Source organism: Micromys minutus, assembly GCF_963924665.1.
Source record: "Micromys minutus genome assembly, chromosome: 9".
NCBI lineage: Eukaryota > Metazoa > Chordata > Mammalia > Rodentia > Muridae > Micromys > Micromys minutus.
In genome coordinates, this window is record NC_137978.1 from 41,333,263 (window position 1) to 41,356,574 (window position 23,312).

The 23,312-nt window shown below is 42.2% G+C and overlaps 1 protein-coding gene across 4 annotated transcripts in view; it reads left to right on the forward strand.

Annotated features, from left to right (window-relative positions):
* Positions 1-742: 742 nt before the first annotated feature.
* CLSPN (claspin) overlaps positions 743-23,312 on the forward strand; it is a gene marked incomplete at both ends in the record, with an annotated part of 29,320 nt that continues 6,750 nt past the window's right edge. Inside the window, 18 exons of one of the 4 annotated variants that reach the window (XM_080920667.1) lie at positions 743-830; positions 2,806-2,914; positions 3,461-3,894; positions 5,187-5,345; positions 6,165-6,242; positions 7,025-7,097; positions 7,973-8,081; positions 8,250-8,848; positions 13,299-13,490; positions 14,179-14,384; positions 15,576-15,751; positions 16,042-16,121; positions 16,751-16,947; positions 17,242-17,396; positions 18,695-18,924; positions 19,430-19,541; positions 21,984-22,059; positions 22,449-22,546. In XM_080920667.1, the coding sequence (XP_080776793.1) occupies positions 807-830; positions 2,806-2,914; positions 3,461-3,894; positions 5,187-5,345; positions 6,165-6,242; positions 7,025-7,097; positions 7,973-8,081; positions 8,250-8,848; positions 13,299-13,490; positions 14,179-14,384; positions 15,576-15,751; positions 16,042-16,121; positions 16,751-16,947; positions 17,242-17,396; positions 18,695-18,924; positions 19,430-19,541; positions 21,984-22,059; positions 22,449-22,546 (3,107 nt within the window). The remainder of the gene's footprint in view (positions 831-2,805; positions 2,915-3,460; positions 3,895-5,186; positions 5,346-6,164; positions 6,243-7,024; positions 7,098-7,972; positions 8,082-8,249; positions 8,849-13,298; positions 13,491-14,178; positions 14,385-15,575; positions 15,752-16,041; positions 16,122-16,750; positions 16,948-17,241; positions 17,397-18,694; positions 18,925-19,429; positions 19,542-21,983; positions 22,060-22,448; positions 22,547-23,312) is intronic. The other 3 variants (XM_080920670.1, XM_080920668.1, XM_080920669.1) reach the window with 3 other exon arrangements.

Here is a 23,312-nt window from a genome sequence, read left to right on the forward strand (position 1 = left end):
AGTTCGTCACCATACCGGAATACTTGAAGAGTTGGGTGGGAGGAGGATAATAAATACTCAGGTCTTTCTTTCCCTGTACCAACTAGTCTCTTTACAATAGCTTTGTAAGGAGTTTTACCACTGGCCTCACCATACAGAAGACAAAAGGCAAGGCAGCTGGGACAATACAGTCCAGAGAGGTCAGTCTTGCTTGCCTATAGAACACAGGAAAGAAAGGACAGAGAATCGACCCAAAGAGGTGAAAACATAACTCAGTAGGTTAGGATTGCTCCAGGGATGAACTGATAAGAAGCCTCCAATAGAGTCTCGGACTCCCTCAACAAAAACTCAGGTGTGGGACACGCCCATTCCCAGTTCACTTCCTGCATTGAAATTTCTCTCCTCTAATTGCATACGGTGTGACTCATCGAACTAAGACAAAGGTAAAAGTCCAACACCACCATTCGCAAGATATCTTCTTTCCAAGCCATAACGCCGGACCTCTTCGCACCGGAGAACCCCCAGCCACCCGAAAGCCACTCCTAGATCTGGTTGACAAGAGCAGCAACAACCCGCCAAACCAACCCAAATTACTTTTGCCGGGCCGGCGGAAGGCGCTTCCTGATTGGCAGAGCGGTAGGGGTGGGGCCTCGGAGGGAAATCCTCCCTCGGATTGGTGCAAACCGGCGAGGTTGAGCGCTGTACCGCGTCTGGGCGCGAAAGCTCGAACTTCGCTGCCGAGCTGGAGACGGCGGGAGTTGTCGCCGGCAAGTGGAGGTTACTGGGGACACGTTCTCCTGGAGCCGCGCGGTAGGGAGGCCGGAATCATGACCGGCGAGGTGGGTTCTGAGGTGAGTTTAAGCTCTGGTCCAGGCTGTGGAGGCCTCTCGCTGAGGGCCGGGTGGGTCCGGCGACCCAGCAGGGCCGGAGCGCCGAGCCGGGAGGACTACAGTTCCCGGCGTGCACCGTTCCGAGACCTCTTGACTGGGTCTGGGTGCCTCTTGAGGGTCTCCATCTGGCTTCCCGCGCTCGGTCCCCACAGCTTCTGGGTCGGCGGCACGCGCTGCTGTCCGCACTGCTGAGTCCTCGGCTTGTCACTGCAGCCCGCCCTGCTCTTTGGCGCGTTTCCCGCCGCGCAAGCTCCTTTTGCAGCATCCCCAGCAGAAAAGGCCTCGGCCAGCCTGGCCTGGAGGCTGTGGGGTGGGATTCTCTGTAAACACAGGGTGAGGGTTGCACGCAGTTGGAACTCTGGTTCTGGAAGGGACTTCTGAGGGTGTCGCGCATGGGCCCACTGTCTTTGCCCACAGGACTTCATTGACCCGGCTCGCGGCATCCTCCTAGTAGTTGACCGATCACTAGTGGACTTTGGCCTTAGAATACTTTTTCCGGGATCTGTGTTCTTTTCTGGAGTCAGGACTCGGACCAAATAGTTACCTTGGGAACAGATTTAATGGGGTACCAGAAAACCTAATTACCAAACGAAAGCCTTATTTTGACTTGAAGTTTTCATAACTAGATATTAAACAAAACAGACTTAAGAATCAAGATTTATTTCATCAACCTGCCTTCTCACCTCACTAGGATTTAAAAAAAAAAAAAGCGCCTTATTTCAATAACATTATTTACAAAAGGTGGTTGACTTCATAAGCCACACTTTTGCTGACTCTTACTAAAAAGAAAGAAAACTCAAAAGTAGGAGACAGAGAAAGCTTCAAGGGAGGGAAAGTTAGAATGATATGTGAGTACAATTACTGGGGGGGGGGTGTATGGAGAGGGAGTGGTGCTAGAGAGCAGAGATGGTTGCCAGGCTTCAAACCAATTGTCTATTTATGAGCCATCCCACAGGTTTGGTTGTGGTAGTTACACGCACACACACACACATGAAATAAATGAAGAAGCAATTTTTAAAATTGTAAAAAGGGGCTAGAATGATGACTCATTAGGTAAGAGCACTTGCTGCTCTTCCAGAGGTTCTGGATTTGGTTTCTGTCACCCACGTGGTGGCTCACACCATCTGTAATCCCAGTTCCAGAGAATCCAATGCCCTCTTCTGACCTTCATGGGTATCAGAAGTGCCCTTCCACACATGCAGGGAAAACACTCATACACATGAACAAAGTAAAGTAAATCTTTTTTTTTTTTTTTTAATGTTTAAGGGCTAGAGAGATGGCTCAGCAGTTAAGAGCACTGACTGCTCTTCCAGAGGTCCTGAGTTCAAATCCCAGCAACCACATGGCGGCTCACAACCATCTGTAATGGAATCCAATCCCCTCTTCCAGTGTGTCTTGAAGACAGCTACAGTGTGCTCATATACAATGAATAAACAAATAAATAAATATTTTTAAAAAACTGTTTAAAAGGGGGTTGGAAAGATGGCTTAATGGTTAAGAGCCCTTGCTGTTCTTGCAGAGAACCCTAGTTCAGTTCCCCAAGATCCACATCATGACTGTTTGTAACTATAGCTCTAGGGGGTCTCCTGCCCCCTTTTGACAAATTTCCACAGGCGCTACATGAATATGGTACCTAGACATATATGCAGATGAAACACCTAAACACATAAAATAAATAAACCTTTTCAGTTTCAAGTGAATCTGATTTGTGCAATTACTGTGTTTAATAAAAGTAAATGGAGCTATTCAGTTAGTATCCTGTAGCAGTTTCTGTCTGTGTGGTTTTGGTTTTTGACCCGTGATTCTAATTGTCATCTCTTCATCACACCATCATGTTGATTCTTTCCAGTTGCAGCTGGATGAGCCCACACTTTATGGACCCGTATGTACTCAGCTCTGTCTTCTTGTTAATGCTAAGTTTATTCTCGTTTTCTAGGTTAACCTGGAAGTCAGTGATCTAAAACTACTCTCACAAGAAGAAGCAGACAGTCCTGTAGACAGTGGACAGGGCAGCTTTGAAACACTTGAGCCCTTGAGTGAAAGAGGTTTGTAATATACGTTATGTTAATTTTAGGAATAGAGTATGGGGTCCTGTATTTCAGTTAATCTCATTATTTTCTTATCAAATTGTTAGTGCCCCAACTTTAATGTTTATTTTCTTTATAACAAATAAAAAAATAGTGCTTACTTGTATTTTTAAAGAACATTCATTCCTGTTATATAACAAGAATAAATAATATGTTGTTGTTTTAGATAAAAATAGATAAAATGTCTATTAGTTACTTCATTGCCTGGTTAAATGCATTCATTAGAGAATAGGCTTTCTAACACCTGCCAGGATGATTAGAACAACTTTACACATTACAAATGTGTGTAATTACATTTCTTAGCAAGAGAGGTTTTGTCACGAAAAAAATGTTTTAATGTATTTTTAGATATGCTTTGCAACAGTGAGTTCTTAATGAGAGTTGTGTAATCCCACAAGGTGATATATCACATATGTAATTAAATATATTTTTAAGTAGCTAGGAAGAAAGACAAAGACTGGGTGATTGGGTAACTTCTTTTTTAAAAAACACCATTTCCTCTAGATTCTGACGAAGAGATATTTGTTAGTAAGAAACCAAAGGGCAGGAAAGTGTTACAAGACAGCGATTCTGAGACTGAGGACAGAGAGGATGCTCCGGAGAAACCCACCTACGACAGCTTGGAGGAGAATAAAGAGAACTTACACTCAGGGAAGAGTTGGAAGATCAAAAGCATTTCCAAAGCTCTGGCTGACAGTGAAGAGAGTAACATGGAGGGAGCTCTGTGTCAGGAGAGTCTGGAGTCTCAGGAGACTCCTTCCTTGGAGCTGAGCCACCAGACAGGAAGCTCTTTGGGCTTCACCACCGACAGAAAGCTCTCCAAAACACCCCGCAGAGAAGGAGCTGAAGGGAAAGCAAAATCCAAGAGAAGACTGGAGAAAGAGGAGAAAACAGTGGAGAAAATCAGGAGACTGAAAAGGAAAGAAACAAGGTGTGAGGTATGCTACCATTTTCTGACCTTGGAGATGGGTGCTATTTTTGATGAGGATCTCTTCGCTGGCCTGGAGCTCACTCTGTAGACCAGGCTGGCCTCAAACTCACAGAGTTCTGCCCCCCTCTGCCTCCCAAGTGCTGGGTTTAAAGGCAGTAAGCCACCACTGCCCAGCCTTTTCTTTTTTCTTTTCTTTTTTATGTGTATGTATTTATGCCTGTATACCATGTGGATGGTGTGGGTGTCTGTGGAGGTCAGAGTTGTCAAATCCTCTGGAACTAGATTTACAGGCAGTTGGGAGCCACCAAGTGAGGGTACTGGGAACTGAACCCAGGTTCTCTGAAAGAACCCAAGATCAACTTTTTAATTCCACATGTGAGAACATATGATGTTTCTCTTTCTGGCTTGACATAATGTCCTCTAGTTCTGACATTGCTGCGAATGACATAATTTCATTTTTCTTTTAAATGGGTGAACAATATACCCTTGAGTATGGATGAATATTTTATGTATCTACTTGTTGAAGTACATTCTAAAAACAATAATTGGGTTTTATTTTTCAGGTAGGTTGATATTTTAGAAACATAGATTTTAATTTCTGATAACTGTTTTTGCACACAAAATACAGCTTTAAATTGACTGCTTTGCATAAGGAGTGACGGTTATGTAACTTAATCTATTGCTCTTCTTTGTAGGTGTATTAAGGGTATTTCCAAATAAATTGTGTACTGGTTTCTTGGTGTGTTCTTGTACTAATTTTTTGTTACTGTTCCTCTGATAAAATTGACTTTGAGAGGAATTTTTAAAAACATGTGTCAATCAAATGTTCCTCTGTTTGTTATATAGAAGTGCACTGTAGCTGTCCTCATGCACACCAGAAGAGGGCATCAGATTCCATTACAGATGGTTGTGAGCCACCATGTGGTTGCTGGGATTTGAACTCAGGAACTCTGGAAGAGCAGTCAGTGCTTAACCATTGAGCCATCTCTCCAGCCCTAAAAGTTCATCTGTTAACTAGAAAAATTACCCTCAAATTTTATAAAGTAGTTGCTCCATAGGTATTTAGTTGACTTTTCAAGACATACTTACTGTTTGCTAAGTAAATATTGGGTAGTTATATAAAAATCACAGCCTGGGTTTCAAAGAATAGGTTGGGAGCCAATGAGAATGTTCTAGATGCAGAGATGGTTGTGAGTTAATGTAAGGTGGGCTTTGTGTTCTCTGTTTCAAATTACCATATGCTATTGTGAAATGCTAGGCTTTAAAATGATTTGATTGTGCCTCTTCTTCTTTGTCTAGGAAAGTGATGCAGACCGGCCACTTAATGACAGTGGCTGTCTCCTTGAAGATGGTGATCTTTTTGAAACAGGTTTGGAGGAAGATGACTCTCCACTGGAAGATGAAGAGTCATTAGAGTCCATAAGGGCGGCTGTAAAGAACAAAGTGAAGAATCACAAGGCAAGTCAAGAGCCAGCCCAGCGCTGCTTTAGCCTTTGTTTCCTTGCTGCATTTATTGTTGCAGCTTGCAGTTTTTAAACCTAATTTTAAAAGATTTATTTTTATGTAGGTGGGTGTTTTGCTTGCATGTATGTCTCTGTACCACATGTGCATACAGTGCCCATGGAGGCCAGAAGAGGGCATTAGACTCCTCGGAACAGGAATTATGAATGGATGTAAGCTGTCTTGTGGGTGCTGGGCATGAACCTTGGTCCTTTGTACTTTGTTCTGTGGGTAAGAACGTTTGCTGTGCAGCCGTGAGGACCGTAGTTCAAATCTTCAGAACCCAGATCACAAAGCTGCGTGTGGGCATGAGCTATAGTCATGACTGGGTTGCTGGCACTTGGTGATCAGCCTAGGCCCAGATTCAGTGAGACCCTGTCTCAAGAGAGATAAGAGAGTAGGACACCTGATAGTCTTCTCTGGCCTCCATGTGTACAGCAGTGCACAAAGAAACAAATACAGCAAACATGCATTTATACACACACGCAATAAAACCTGAACAAAAAAGTGGAATATTTTAGTTAGGTGTCTATTGCTGTGATAAACACCATGGCCAAAAGCAAGCTGGGGAGGAAAGGGTTTATTTTAGCTTATGGTTGTAGTCCAGCATGAAGAGAAGTCAGGGCAGGAGCTGAAGCAGAAGCCTGGGGATTTATCGCAGTGGTAGAATTCTTGCCTAGCATGTGCTAGGCTCTGAGTTCTACTCCTTATATCAACAAGAGAAAAACATCTTTTTCCAAGTTTAGTTTTGTCTTTAATCAATTTGTAATCTTTTAGAAAAAGGAATCATCTCTGGAGAGTGAGACCTTTTCATTAGAAGATAAAAATGAGTTATCCAAAGGCAATGGGAGGAAGGTAAGGTATACCCCTACCCACTATTTGTAAGATCTCTTTCCACAGAAGAGTATGTTTCTCAAGATAGATACTGTATCTTATTTGATTTCCTTAGTAACCAAGCTCTTTCCTCTTTTTTATTTACTTTCTTTTTTAAAGATTTGCTTTATTTTTATACACATGTGTTTTGCCTATATGCATGTCTGTCTGCACGTTTGTCTCTGCATCACATACTTATTTTTATGTGTATGTGTTTTGCCTGTATCTGTGTGAACCACATTGGTTTTGCCTGTGTGTCTGTATGTGTGTCTATTTTATGTGCCTTGCCTGTATGGTATCTGCATCACATATTTCTTTTTATGTGTGTTTTGCTTGTATGTATGTCTGTGTACCACATGTGTTTTGCCTGCATGTATGTCTTTGTATCACATGCATGCAGTGTCTAGTGGCCAGAAAAGGGCGTCAGAGCCCCTGGACCTGGAGTTACAGATAGTTGTGAGACACCACATGGATATTGGGGATTGAACCTGGGTCCTCTGTGAGAGAAGCAGGTGCTCTTAAACACTGAGCCATCTATGTCATCCAAGGTGTTTCTTTGTACAAAGTAGGAACGGAAATATCGTTCGTTAGGATAAATTTGTTTTCTGAGACTTGCTAATAAATACATTCCTTATTCTCGTGTTGAGTATTTAGTGCCTGTTCTTTTTTCTCTTCCTATTTTTTTAGAGACAACAACTCTTCAAGAATAAATATCTTTCTGGAAAACACCTTTAATCTAGTTTCACTTTTTTTTTGTTTTTAAGGAAAGAAAGGCAGCAAAGTTAAGTAAGGAGGCATTAAAAAAACTGCATAGTGAGACTCAGCGTCTAGTCCGAGGTAATGCAAACCACAAGATGCATCATGATGGGGATTGTTTTGGTTTGTGGTTTTTCTGTCAGCTCATCTTGGATGTTGGGGGATTGGTTTGCTAACACCCATAATGTGAATTTATATCACATGAGAATGATATAAAGTTTAGAGTTAAACTTGATAAATGTCTATTGTTCCCAAGCCCTTGAACCATTAATATAAGCAGAAAATTTGCAGAACTGTGGTAGAGCTAAAGGGGAAACTATCTTTAAAATATTTTAAATTTTATGTTAGTGTTTGTATGTGTGGGGGTGGTATATTTGTGAGTGTAATTGCCCTTAGAGGTCAGAAGAAGTCAGATCCTCTGGAGCACGACTTCTAGGCGGTTGTAAGCTGATGACCTGAGGGATTCTGGGAACTGAACTCTGATCCTGTCAGAACATGAGTACTCTAGTCTCTAGAGAGGAAACTTACCTATGGACTGACTGCATCCGATCCCTATAGAAAATTTGAAATACATGAAATTATTTGAGATATATAAAAGATTCTGTTTGAAATGGGATCTAAGAATATGTATTTGTTAGAAGCATTTTGATTTATTTTGCCTGGCATATGGCCCAAGACCGTTATGGTGTTTGAAGATGGGAGGATTAAAAGTTTGAAGTCAACACAGATGATGCAGCAAGTTCTAGGCCAGCATGTCACCCAGCATGTCCTTGTTTTATAACAGAAGCACAAAAGCCAGTTTTCTTAGCTTGCTGGTGTTTGGCTCTTGTCCTTGGTGAATGCAGGTGTTTTCTGTCTCGTAGCTTGGTTTTTATATATTATTTGGTAACTGAATATGAAGTGACATTTCAGAACATGCACATGAGTATTTCCTTGTTTTGTTCCATTTTTTTTAGAATCTGCACTTAATCTTCCATATCATATGCCTGAGAGTAAAACTATTCATGATTTCTTCAAACGTAAGCCCCGGCCCACTTGCCAGGGCAGTGCCATGGCCCTGCTGAAGTAAGAACCTGCTTTCCTGTGGTTACAGTCTTAGTGAATGCTCAGTTTTGTAACATCTGGTATAAAGTTTAGATGCCTTGCCCCCTTTAAACTGATTTAAACCATTCATTCCGAGATGAGTGTTTCACAGGGAGAATTTTCAATTTCAGCTCATGTCCCTTCTTCTAGGTCACACAAGTATCAGTCGAGTCATTACAAGGAAGCCATAAACCCGGATGCCGCTTCTGACGTGCTGAGTGCTGACGTGCCGAGTGCTGACAACCCCAGCAAAGGTTCTGAAGAAAGACCAAAGGCAGAAATCGCAGAGCAAGTTAACATTCTCCCTGAGGTCTCAGAAGAAGCCAGGATCACTGCTGGGTCAGATGAGGCTTGTGGGAAGGATCCAGTAAGACAAGGAGAGCTGGAAATTGAGGAGACTGAGAAGCACAGTGATGACACACCTTCTCCTGGGGACAGATCTATGTCACAGCAGGAGCCCTCCATCTCCTGGATCAAAGACAATGAGAAGCATGAGGCTGGAGAACTCAGAGAATCTGACCCTCCTGCCCTGGAGGGAGAAGAACTGAAAACAACAGAAGAAACAGAGGCAAACAAGGGGACATCTGAACAGAAAACTGAGACAGCAGCAGTGCCACCTGAAAAGGTGCAACGACGACGATTCACCGTGGACCGACTTCGACAGCTGGGAGTGGATGTTTCCAGTCAACCTCGGCTGGGCGCTGATGAAGATTCCTTTGTGATACTTGATGAACCCGAAACCAACAGAGGTAATGCTTGAAACAGGAAAGATTCTCTGGGGTGGCTCCTACCTGCAACTTTTAGCTGCTGTGGAAGATGGGGAGCGTGGGAGAAGCCAGTGATTGCACATGATCTTCTTCTAGAGACACTAGAAGTGGGCAGAATTCTGTTCAGATGAGGTTGGCAGAATGTCAGGGTAATCTCTTAAGTCTTTTTTCAAATGGGAACCTGGTGATAATTAACATACTGAGGAGGCATACTGTTGTTGGGTTATGGTACTTAGGAATTTATTTCTGCCTTTTCAACTTAAAACACCTAAATTTTTCTATGACCCTGTGTCAAATCTTATTAAATCATTCATAAAAACATTCCATTTTTGGCAGCCAGAGAAAAACACTTTGGTCCACACTTTAATTGTCTACAAAAGTGAATTTCTTCACCCCCACACTCAACAGATACTAAACTATCTGTTGCATTTATAAAATGCTCTACTCATTCCTGGGCTGACAGAGCAAGGTCACCTATAACCTTGTAAGAATCCTGATTACAATTGAGGCACTCTGTCACACACCCAGGTAAATCAGACAGCCATCCTTCACTTAAGGATGCTTTCATTGTAGGGCCTGGGACACTGGGAAGATAGCTCACTGTTTAAGAGCACTTGTTACTCCAGCAGAGGACCAGAAGGAGTTTGAGTCCCAGCATCCATGTCTGATGCTTCATAATCACCTATAACTACAGCTCCAGGGACTCTGACATTCTCATGTCCCATGTTTCTCTGGCTAGCCTCAAACTTATTGTAGCCATGGACCTTTACCTTCTGAGCACTGGGATTGCAGACATACCGGTTAGTGGGTGCTGGAGATTGAACCTAGGACTTCATACATGTTGAATGAGTGCTTTGCCAATTGAGTCACATTCCTTCCCTAGAATATATTACAAATTGTTTAAGTGAGTGTGGGGTATTTGGTTATTGAAACAAGATCTTTGGTTAGTTCAGGCCTTAACCCCAGTCCTCCTGCCTATCCATCATAATGTTAGGATTTGGTATGTGCCAGCACTCAGGCCTGAACTCTCTCCAGCCCATCTAAGAAAGAAAAAGAAAAACACACTGTATGGTTCAGGCACTATACTAAAGGTATATCGAAATAATACTCTTTATTCTCTATATTCAAATAAATGAATATTCAAATAATGAAGCATTCACATGGTGGTAACTAAAACCATTTGTATCAAGACTGTGCAGTCAGCACCAATTTGTTGGCAGGTGCTGTGTCAGCCATGGGGTCTGGTGTGTAAAATATGCTTGGTGGCTTTGTTGAATAGATGGACTTTGTGGACCTTGTAGAGGCAAGAGAAGGATATCTTAGAGATACATTTATTTTTTTTAACTTTTTATTTTTTTGAGTCAAGGCCTCACTATGTAGCTTTGACTATCCTAGAATTCATGGTGTAGATCAAGCTGGCCTCAAACTTGCAGGATTCCTTCACCTCTGCCTTGCAAGTCCTGGAATTACAGGTGTGTATTCCGAGCATGTCTGAGAAGGACATTTTTAGAAAGGACAGAAAAGGCTGTGCACAGTACGTATTGGGAGAAGATGAGAGTTTGATTGGAACTAGATGTACAATTTAGGATTATGTAACACAATTAGCATAGATTCATCAGCAAAGGACAAGAAGGAACTGCTGCCCACAGCACTGAGGAAACCTGTTGCTAAATGACTCTAGGAATTATGTAAGGAATTTTCTAAGTAGTTCTAGGCTAAGATACAGGAGGAAAACATTTTGAAGACCTACCATATTAAATACTGGTAGATTTTTTATTATCTTTCTTGATTTTTTAAAAAAGATTTATTTTATGTCATATATATGTATATATGTATATATGAATACACTATAGCTGTCTTAAGACACACCAGAAGAGGGCATCTTATTCCTTTACAGATAGTTGTGAGCTACCATGTGGTTGCCAGGAACTGAACTCAGGACCTTTGAAAGAATAGTCCTAACCCCTGAGCCATCTCTCCAGTCTGATGCACACTTTCTATTAACTCAGTATGCTTTCCAGCTGGGTATGATAGCCAATGCCTTTAATCCCAGCATTTGGGAGGTAGAGGCTGATTGATGTCTGTGAGTCCAATGCTAACTCGGTCTACATAGAGAGTAGGCAAACCAGGGATACAAAGTAACAAAAGCCTGCTACACAAGAGTCCTGAAACCTGAGGAGGAGATATCAAAGCAGGGAGGGAAAGACAGCTTTTCTGGTAGAGACAACTGCAAAAGACATAGATAATAGAAATCACAGAGTGCTGGCTGGTGGATGTCAAGTCTGTAAGGGTATTGATGGCCTAGATCCAGAAGGGCTTTGGGGGTATGTTAGAGAGCTATTGAGCCTTTTCTAGTAAAGGACCATTGGGATTGTTTTAAGCAGGGAAATGGCTTGCTTGCTCGATGCTCACTAACTTTAGAAAGATCAAGCTGACAATTATCATAGTTGATGCCTTGTAAGGGTTTAAGATTGCGATTAGAGCTGGGCATGATGCCATGCGCCTGTAACTCTAGACTTAGAAGGCTGAAGCAGGAGGATTATTGGAAGTTCAAGGCTACCCTGGGCTATATAGCAAGTACTAGGTACATGGCCAAGACCCTGTTTCAAAACCTAAGACACAGAAAAAGGGGTTGAGAGATGGCTCAGTAATTAAAAGCAAATGCTGATCTTACAGAGGATTCAAGTTCAGTTCCAACACCCACGTCTGACAGCTCATATCCACCTGTAACTCTAGCATGAGGAGATCTGATGCCTTTGGACCTCTAGGGACAGTAGTCAAGTGCACATACACAGGCACATACACACATATAATTAAAACCTTTAAATAGATTTCAAAAAGTAGAAACAAGAAAACTATGATATATCTCAATTTCTTTATTTCATAGAGTAAATGTCTATGAGAAAAATGAATGTAGATTTAAATGTAAATTCCTTTTCTTTATGAGGGCACAGGAACCTAGTGGACTGGGAACACTGGAACAGGAATAGACTTGAGCTGGGGCAGAGGTTTTTCACTTGAAGAGAGATACCAGGAAGACCGAGGGAAGGAGAGTAGGGGATGGGTGAGTCAGGTAATGCAGGCAGAGAAAGTGACTGCCTCACCTGACTCCAGGATGGAGAGTTTGAGAATTGTCACATCCTCTAATTATGAATGAAGACGCTGCCTCGATGTTATTTTAGGGCCTCAGTGAAATCTTCCTACTCAACTGTTTTATTTTATTAGCATCAATAGTGATCTGCCTATTTCTGTTCTCTTTCTGCTGGTTCCACCTGTTACTTCCAACTTTCCCGAGTCACTATTAATAGGAGGCAGTCTCAAGTAGATATACCATCTTTTAGAGTTGAATTTTTACCTCTAGTAGTTGTTAGAGGCACAATAAAGGGATTTTGTTTCCTTCTCTAGGGAAAGTAAAGAACACATGCAGACGATATTCATGCCGCCAATAACATGAACTGAGTACATGTTTTTAAGAAATTCACCATTGGCTGGGTGTGATAGTGTATAGTCTCAGCTCTTAGCCGGTGGAGGCAGGAAGATCAGTAGTTCAGGATGAGCCTGGGCAACATGAGACCCTGTCTCTGAAAATAAACAAAATGATAAAATCCAGCAAAAAATAAACCCTTTAGTTTATATTTTAAAATTTATCTTGCCTCTTTTAAAAAGGTTATTATTTGTTTCATTTTATGTGTATGTGCCTGAATGTATGAATGTGCACCATATGTGTGCAGAAGCCCCTGGAGGTCTAAAGAAAGCATTGCATCCCCTGAAATGTTACAGGGAGTTGTTAGCTACTGTGTGGGTCCTGGAAACCAAAAGAAACCCAGGTCCTCTGCAAGAACAACTAGTGCCCCTAACCACTGAGCCACCTAACCTCAAATTACCTGTGTTTGGAAACAGTGTCTCACAGTGTAGTACTGGCTGGCTGGGAACTAGCTAGCTATGTAGACCAAGATGGCCTTGAACTCACAGAGTCCACCTATCTCTTTAATCTCAAATGCCTGATCCAATTAGCCTTTTTAATAGCTAAAATGAAGGCAGCCTTTTTTTGTTCCTATTGATTTGATACTAAAAAAGAAACTGAGGGCTGCAGAGGCCTCAGAGAGTAAAAGCACTTGCCACCAAACCTGTTGGCCTGCTGATCCCTGCACCCACAAGTTGAAAAGAAAGGACTAAAGCTTGTCCCCTGACATCCACACAGTGCCATGGCATGCATTCCTACACACACACACAATAAAAATCTGGTTTTTAAACCAGAGAGGAAACAGTTATAGATCACAGTGTATGAATTTTGTGCAGATCTTAGTAGCAAGGGAGGTTTGGTCTCTTTGTTATTTTCCTTGATACTGTTAAGCTGAAAAACTTATCATTCTTAACTGGAATCTTCGCATGAGCATGGCACACTGACACACTGGTTCACATTTGGGTTTAGAATTGGAAGCCTTGAAGCAGCGTTTCTGGAGACACGCTAACCCAGCAGCCAGTCCCAGGGCTCGTCAGACAGTGAATGTGAACATCATCGTGAAGGACTTGGGCACTGACGGGAAGGAGGAGCTGAAGGCAGAAGTGGTGCCTGTCACTTTAGCAGCAGAGAAGCTGGAAGGAGCAAGCCACACAAAACCAGGTACTTGTCTTTACTATGAAAAGCCTATCATAAAAAAATTGTAGAACCTTTTTCCTTTGGAGATTGGACAGCATGCCTTCAGGATGATTCAGAAGTGGCACGGAGAAAGATGGGGATAGGCACAATAGCTTTATTTTTGAAATAGTACTTATCTGATTATAAAAAGTAATCAATATTCACTGTAGAAAAATATACAGAGAAGCCAGGCATGATGGTGCACATAACTGCACATCCCAGCATTTGGGAGGCTGAGGCAGGAGCAGTATCACTTTTACCATGTTACTTTTTAACTGTCTTTATATAAGTAAGCGTATCACTGTTTTCCATCATGACTTCTGAGCCAGAGACTTTTCCAGTGCTGAGACTCAGACCCAGAGCCCCTTGCATGCTAACCATGTGTTTTTCTACTGAGCTACATCTCTCTCCCTTTGACTTATGTAGCTTTGTTCCCTTCCCATCGTCCTTTTAACAGTTACTTACAATCAGATGGGTGCAGATCTTCTATCCTATACTGAAATAAGTAAATGCCTAGAGTACTAAGGTCTTTGTTTTCCTTTTGGGTGTTCAGAATACAAATAGAGCTTTATTAAATTGCTTAAATTTGTATTAAGTTGCTTAAATTGCATGGTTACTTCTTGTGCCTTGTAGTCTGTCATATCCAAAGCATGCCTCTGTTTGTTTTGTTCAGGTGAAAAACTGCAGATGTTAAAAGCTAAGTTGCAGGAGGCAATGAAACTCCGAAGGCTCGAGGAGCGGCAGAAGCGCCAAGCATTACTTAAATTAGATAATGAAGATGGATTTGAAGAGGAGGAGGAAGAGGAAGAAATGACAGATGAGTCTGAGGAAGATGGAGAAGAGGAGGTGGAGGAGGAGGACGACCAAGACATTCAGGAGGTATGGGGCAATTATATAATTTTGTTACTTGGCTATGATGAATAAGAGAAAGATAAGAGTTAAGATTTACTTGTTATTTATATGTATGGGTTGTTTACCTGCAGTGCCTGCAGAGGCCAGAAAAGGGTTCTGAGTCCTCTGGAACTGCAGTCATGGTAGTTGTTAGCTAGGTGCTGGGAACTGAAACAGTTCTCTGGAAGAGCAGAAAGTGCCTTTAAGAAGTGCTACATCATCTCTCCATATATATATGCCTGTTTTGCCTGTATGGATGTGTGTATATCATATGTGTCCCTGGCAGATGGATGAAAATCACTGTGTATGTGCTTTAAGCTCCGCACATAGAGTTCGGTTGGCATTATTGAGTGAGTACCTGCAGTTCACAGCTGTGTGTGTCCTGTTTCTGCCTGTTAGTTTCTATATTTTAATATAGTAGTATATTGAAAATAACTTTACTAATAGGACTTTTCTGTTTATCATTGATTGAGATTGAAAAGCAATTATTTTTATTTAGGCTGAGGTCTGGAATATGTTCTCAGGCAAGAGGTCATTCTAAATTAATCCCATTCTCAGTTAAGGAGGACATTTATAGAAGAGCCTCTGGCCCTACCCCATAGTAGTTTTGCAGCCAAGGGAAGGCAGGTATTCAGTATATGTCTGTTTAGTATGAACCGAGTTTTCTTTTTGGTTGAAAGACATGTTAAGTCCTTAACTCTGAGTAAAGAAGGAGAAGGGAGTGTCTGAACTGTACAGCACATTATGGTCTGTGCTTGCTGTGATGAACAGTCATCCTTCCTTTAGACTGACTACTCTCTTACTGCCTTGGTCAAATGCCAATCTAATCTTCCTTCATGGAGTGTGAAAAGCTCTAAAAGCTAGCCAGGTGTGGTGGCACACATATTCAATCCCAATATCCAGGAAGCAGAGGCAGGTGGGTCTGTGTGAATTCAAGGCTGGCTTGATCTACAGAGTTCAGACTTGTCAGGGACCCAGGCCCACACAGTGAGATGCTGTGTGAAAACAATCAGGGGCTTAACATTGCTGATAGTGCTTGGACTTAGTTTGTTTCAAGTTTACCTCTTCACGCTTGAGATGTAACCTATAACCAAGAATCTACATTTCGGGCTAAGAGTGGATTTACTTTTAACATTTTTTGACTTGTACTATTACTTTTTTTTAACATGAATGGCATAGACTACAGAATATCTTCTTGGTAGTGAAGATGTGGAAACCAAAGATGAAAAAGAAACAGATAAAGAAAATACAGATGCCAGTAGTGACATTGGCAAATCTGTTGCCCTCTGTGTCCCCAAGCCCCTCTCTTCAGACTCCACCTTACTTCTGTTTAAGGACAGCTCTTCCAAGATGGGGTAAGTTCTTCTAAGGAAATCCAAAATTCTTCTGGATTTATGAAGACTTATCTTTTTTAAAGATGTGTGTGTCTGTCTGTCTGTCTATGTATGTATGTATGTATGTATGTATGTATGTATGTATGTATGTATGTATCTGTGGATCTCCTGCATCTGGGAACGAGTCTTGGGACCTCTAGAAGCATAGTGCGCACTTTTAACGAGGCCATTTCTCCAGCCAGTCCTTGAATCCTTGAAGAGAGTGGGAAGTAAGAACAGATACTCAAGCAGCTCACTATTTTATTTTGTAGCTACTTTCCTACTGAAGAAAAATCAGAAACAGATGAGCACACGGGCAAGCAGTCTGACAAAGGTGAGTGGTGGTCCTTACGTAGAATGTTTCTTTAGCTCTGATATGTAAAGGCCATAGTCTCACAAAAGGTTTTTTTTTTTTTTTTTAATCTAGTGACAGCACATTCTTAGGACATGTATTTATGAATTGAAATACTTTTCATGGCCCATTCTTTGAGCTACTTTTATTTTTTTAACATTGACTTAATTTTACTTTGAGCATGAGTGTTGCACTTGTGTGAATGTGTGTACCTGGTGCTCACAGAGGTTGGGGAGGGTTCTGGATCCCATGAACCTGGACTTACACATGGTTGTACGAGAGCAGCAAGGGCCCTTAACTGCCATCTTTCCAGCCCCTGGGCTACGTTTTTATAATTGACCATGGACATATGTTGATTTGTTGATTGAGTGAAATATGAAATATTTCTATGCAAAGATGAAGAAAAGTATGTTCATAGACAAGAACTTCCATGTGTCACTTAGCTCAGAGTAATGAGCCCTAAGTATACAATGCTGTTGTTGTAAATTAATTTACCTTTGACAGAATGACTTGGAACCTAGAACATGGTTTGGCAATGAATTTTACCTGTTTGATTCCCAACTCTTTTTTTTCTACACAAATGCACCTCATTTCTGTATTTAGAATGGTATTTCTCTTGTCCTCTTTAGATGAGGACGACTCGAGTTCACTGCTAACAAAGGAGAGCAGCCACAATAGCAGCTTTGAGCTGATTGGCTCCACAATTCCATCCTATCAGCCTTGCAACAGACAGACAGGCCGTGGGGCGAGTTTTCTCCCCACAGCAGGATTCAGATCACCGTCCCCTGGGCTGTTCCGAGGCAGTTTGATCAGCTCAGCTTCTAAGGTAAGGTGGAGAGATTTGTTCTCGCCTCCTCTTTTTACTGCCGAATAGAGCGCATCCCAGCCAACCAGTTCCCACCACCTCAGCGTTCAGCTTTAAAAATCCACCCACTTCGTGTATTAGCAGGCATTCTTGCTTACAGGTAGTTTTCCTCAGGCTCTGCTGATAGTGCATTGTCCGCCTCAACTGCGATTGCCTGAGAGCGGATGACATATTGCAAGTAGCAACTTCTGTTGTTGTCATGACACTGGATGGCATTTGTGAAATGTTTTGCTTTTATTTTTGTTTTGGTGCCAGAGTTCAGGAAAACTGTCTGAGCCTTCACTTCCCATAGAGGATTCCCAGGATCTGTACACCGCCTCCCCAGAGCCTAAGACACTTTTCCTAGGAGCAGGAGACTTCCAGTTCTGTTTGGAAGATGACACTCAGAGCCAACTGTTGGATGCAGATGGGTAGGTAGTTTTGTGTTTCTGTGGGTGGGAATAAGGCTGGGTGCTGCTTAATTTTGTTTAAAAATAAAATGAGCTTCTGCCACTCCATCTGCGCTTTCTCTTCTGAGAAAGAGGTGTCCCAACCATTAGTCTTATATTCCACGAGTTTGAACGAAGTCTCCAGAAAATAAAATGTAAATACTCCTTGCTGACATTCCTATTCTCTGATCTTATTTCAAATACACAGATATTGTATTGTAAGGACTTTCTCTGTTCGTCCCCTTGTGTTCTGGTTGTTAGGTAAGATTGGGCTATAGCACCCATTCCTGATATTTATTAGAAGCCACCTTTATACTCTAGAAGTTAGCCTTTATGCTTTACCTTTGACAGACCTTGTTCATCCTCCCTGTCTAGGTTAGCACAAGGCTAAACTTTAATTCTTGTTGCCTGAGTTGAGGCCCAGTGTTAGTTACTGGCCTTATGACTCTGACACGATACCTGAGAAAGACCCTAATGGAGGAGGTTTACTTTGAGTTCCAGTGGCCACCATGCGTCACAGTGGAGCAGTGATGGCAGCACAGGCATGGGGCACATGGCCTCCACAGTCAGGAAGAAGAAAGAGAAGAATGATGTTCACCTTCTTTTCTCCTTTTGGGTCAGTTCCAGCCTAGGTTCATGGAATGATACCACCCACAGTTAGGGTGGGTCTTCCTGCCTTTTTTAACCTAATCTAGCTAATCTCTCTCTCTCCTTTTTTTTTTTTTTTTTAAGATTTATTTTATGTATGTGAGCACACTAGCTGTTTTCAGACGTACTAGACCTCATTACAGATGGTTGTGAGCCACCATGTGGTTGCTGGGAATTGAACTCAGGACCTCTGGAAGAGCAGTCAGTGCTTTTAACCGCTGAGCCATCTCCCCAGCCCCCTAGCTAATCTTTTGAAGACACACCCTGAGATGTGTTTCCATGGTGATTCTAAATCCCATCACCTTGAAATTCAGGGTCCCCATCACATTTAGCTTTTTGTTTTTCTTTTTATAATTTTTAAAGTTACATTTTGTTTATCTTGTGTGTGTACATGTGTGAGCACAGGTACACATGAGAAAGTCATAGGACAACTTGCTGAAGATAGTTCCCTCTACCATGTAGATCCTGGGGATGGAACTCGGCTCATCAGGCTTTGCAGCAAGTGTCTTTACCCACTCAGCCATCCTGCTGGCCATGTTCAGCTTCTAACCCAGGTGTTGGGAGTCAGAAGGTCTTTACCTGTGGTTTTGTCTCTTCTCTGGGTGATTTCTGACACTTCGCTGCACTTGTAGATTTTTAAACATTAGAAACCACCGGAATCGGTATCAGGCTTTGAAGCCCCAGTTGCCACTGGCCAGTATGGATGAGAATGCCATGGATGCCAACATGGGTGAGCTGCTGGGTCTGTGCACTGGACAGTTCACATCTCAGTCTGAGGAGAGATGCCAGCCTAGGAAGAACGACAAGAAAGAAAACATGGAGGAGCTTCTACATCTCTGCTCTGGCAAATTTCCCTCTCAAGGTAAATACTCAGCACAAGTGTTCAGTTTACCACAGCTAGCCAGCATCCCTGCTCCTCTCTGTACATGTACAGAAAACAGGGATGTGATGGGATCCTGTCACTTCCTCACCTTTACAACTCGTGTTTGTAGAATAACAGTGTCAACTTAGGGCTGCTTTAGCTTCAGCATTATAATGTATAACTTAACACTATACAGAGGTTAGAACAGTGTCTGGTGTATGGTAAATACATACATACATACATACATACATGTGTGTGTGTGTGAGAGAGACTATATAGTAAAGTATAGTTGCACACTTGCTGGAACAGGAAGTAGGCTCTATGAGGTAATTGGGTGTTAGTTGCATGTAGTAAGTGTGAGTCAGAATTTATTGAAAGAATGGATGGTGAACTTTTGCACATCCTACCTAAGAACTGGATTGAGCTAGTTGGTATTTAGATCGTCAGGGGGAGCTGAGGTGTCATTTCCTTCCTTACTGAGTTAGATTTTTCCTTGTTGAGTTAGATGCCTCCCCGGTGACCCCACTGGAGCTGAGGAAGCAGGAGAAGGAGAGCAGCGCAGAAGATCCCATGGAAGAGGTGCTTGCTCTTTGCTCAGGCTCTTTCCCAACAGACAGGTGAGTCTCAAAAGTTGGCAGAAATTCAGGAAGATAAAACCTTAGGATCCACTAGGCATGGTGGCACACACCTTTAATCCCAGGACTCAGGAGACAGAGGCAGGCGGATCTCTGAGTTCCCGGACAGTCAGGGATACACAGGAAAAACAACAACAAAAATCAACCAACCAAAAAAAAAATCCTTGGATCTGGTTCTCTGTGTTTAGCAATAAACTAAATAACATTGGAAAAGGCAAATCTGAGATACCACCTCACATCTTTTAGGGTGACTATGGTTTTATATAAATTAAGTATTGGCAAAAATAAGAGTACCTCTGTTTATTCTTGATGGGCTGCTAGGAAAAACAATGCAAAGGTTTCTCAGAATTGATACTAGAATTACTGTCTGACCTCAGCACTGGGAAGGCTGCAGCAAGAGAGTAGTGGACTCCAGACCAGCCTGAAATCCTGTCTCACAGACTTAAAAGTGAAAATGCAAGTGGGCTGGTGTGGTAGCACAGGCCTGTAGCCCTAGAGCTTATATGGTGAAGGGAGAAGGATCAGGCGTTCAAGATCATCTTCAGCCTTAGAGTGAGCTCCTGACCAAGTGAATGACGTGGAAAAGACTTGCCTCAAACAGACAAACAACAACAACAGCAAAAAACCCAGAAAGCCTAATGTGGTGTATGCTTGGACTCCAGTAGTCCAGAAACAGGCAAGAAAATCAGAAGTTCAGGGCCAGGTAAGTGGCTCAGTGGGTAATGGTACTTGTGCCAAGCCTGAAGACTTAAGTTCAAGCCCTAGTTTCTAGCATGGTAGGAAAGCAATGACTCCCAAAGTTGTCCTCTGGCCTCTTTATGTGGTATAGTAGTTATAACATAGGTGTAGTTATAGATGCACATGCCTGTACGTGCACATACATTAAATAAATGTATAAATAAAGGCAAGAAAGTTATGGCCAGTCCAGCTACATGAACTCTGTTCTTATACATAAATGAATAAAACAAGTTTTTATAATTTATGTTTAACATTATTTGATAATAGTCAAAATGAAGAGGGAGTGTCTTGAAGGTTAATTATTGCTGTGTTAAAACACCACGACAAAAAGCAAACTGGGGAGGAAAAGGTTTATTTAGCTTACTCTCCCTCATCACTGTTCATCATCAAAAGAAGTGAGGACAGGAGCTTAAGCAGGGCAGGAATCTGAAGGCAGGAGCTAATACAGAGGCCATGGAGGAGTGCTGTATACTGACTAGCTCAACCTACTTTTTCATCGAACCTAGGACCACCAGTCCAGCAATGACCGCAGTGGGCTGGGCCTTCATCCATCAATCATTCATTAGGAAAATGTACTACAGGGGCTGGAGAGATGGCTCAGTGGTTAAGATCACTGGATGCTCTTCCAAACAGCCTGGGTTCAATTCCTAGCACCCATATGGCAGCTCACAACTGTCTATAACTCAGGTTCTAGGATCTGACATCTTCATACAGACATATATGCAGGCAAAACAGCAATGAGCATAAAAAATTTTAAAAAAGAAAATATCCTATATGCTTGCATACCACTCTATCCTATGGAGGCAATTTTTTCAACTGAGGCTCCCTCCGTGATTATAGCTTGTGTCAAGTTGACATAAAACTGACCAGCACATCTGCTAAATAAAATTTACATGCACTAAATGGCTTTAAAAGGAAGGAAATTTATTTTTGTTGTTTGAGACCAGGTCTTCCTATGCGACCCATACTGGCCTGGGATTCACTGTTAGTTCAGGCTGACCTCAAACTGGTAATCCTTTGCTTCATCCTCCCATTATGTACCATTGTACCCATCCCAATAGGAAGGAAATTATTACACATGCTTCAGCATGGAGGAACCAAGAAATATTTGTCACTGAAGGACAAATACTGTGTAAGTCCACATATACAGTCTTTGGAATAAGCAGTTTTACAGAGGCAGCTAAAGATGGTGGATGGAGAGAGAGGAAAATTTGTTTAATAGGAACCGAGTTTTTACTACCTGAAGGACTTTGGAGGTTGCTTATATAGTAATATCAACATATTTTTTTCTGTTTTGTTTTTGAGATTGTGTCTCACTCTGTAGACAAACTAGCCTCACTCTCAGAGATCCACCTGCTTCTGTCTCCCAACAAGTGTGGGGATTAAAGGCCTGGACCACTACACCTGGGGATGACCCTGAGCATCCTTGTCTCTGCCTTATGAGGCTGTATTATGGGTGGGCTCCTTTGCCAACCTGGCACTGCTGTGGGTTCTGGGGATCAGGACTGTGGTTTTCACAGTTGCAGAGTAAATGCTTTAGTCATCAAGCTCAAACTCCTTCTAAAAAGACAAAATACCTCGTTTCTCACTTCTTAAAGAAACTATTGGTGCTGTTAAGTGTCTTAAGCCCTTACCTTGGCTGGCTGCTGTGGTGTGCTTCCAGTGACTTGGTGCTTTGTCTTCTAGGGAAGAAGAGGGTGAAGAGGAAGAATTTGGAGACTTTCAGCTTGTTTCAAAGGAGAATGGATTTGCAAGTGATGAGGTAAGTGCAGAGAGAGCACAACCAAGCTCCACTCAGTACTCTCCTGCATCAGTTCTTGAGAATTCTGAGCTTAGCATCTTACCAAAATGTCCTATGGTGAGGCATGGGGACAGAACTTCATAAATCCTCTTGTTGCCTTCTGGTTTTGTCTCATGGTGCTGGAGCTCAAACCCAGGACCACATATGCCTGTAATTCCAGTACTTGTGAGGCTGAGGTAGGTTTATGAGTTCAAGACCAGCCTGTACTATACAACAAGACTGTCTACAAAGTAAGCAAATTAAGAACAGCAAAGAGCACACACCTCTGTTACATGGGCAAGGTGTGGCAGTGCTCCCTTCCCGTGACCCCTGCTGTCAGTGTAACTGAGTTTGCTGCTCTGCCGTTGCAGAGTGAACACAGCGACTCTGGTGATGAAGAGCTGGCCCTGGACCTGGAAGATGATGAAGAAGAGCTCCTGAAGCAGTCTGAGAAGATGAAACAGCAAATGTAGGTGTTCTGTCCTTGCCTTCAGCTTCTGCCTTTCGTGATTAACATAAACAAATTCTTTGTGGCCTTGGGCAAATGAGATGATTCAGCAGGTAAAAAAGTGCTTTCTGTGCCACCCTAACTGCCAATCTCTCCAAATTCCACCGTGAAAGTAGAAGACCAGCTCCCAAAGTTGTCCTCTGAGCTCCACACTTGGGCCATGGCACACATATGCACACAAATGAATATGTTTTAAAAATCTAGAGTACTCAAAGATGGTTGTGTTTTCTTTAAGTGACATCAATACTAAATATCTCTTGATTCCTCCCAGACCTAAGGACATCAATAATGTTGCTTCCTACTCTTGTGTTCTGGAATATTGTTTCTACTCAGTTGTGCTCTGGCTGTATGGGTATTAGTCACGTGACCCAAGGTTGGCAGGAGAGCAGAATCACTCCCTGTGCTCAGGCTGTTGCAGATAACTGCCATCGCCTGGAAATGTGCTCCCATGACATCTGTCATTCCTGGTGTCCTTGGTTCTCATCTCTGGCAGTGGCCACTTAATTTTTTTTATATTTAAAATATTTGTCACTCTGGTCATGAGAGTAAAACATCCAGGACATCATATTGATCTTTATTAGATTGATATTGTTGCTTTTGGCCTGTCATTTCATCTTCTTAGGATCCAGCTGGGTTCTAGTTTGTTACCTGTCCTTTAACTTTTTTGTACAGTTTTAGGATATAACCAGATATTTTCCCCCAGAGGTAGTAGTTGTTAATTTTTATT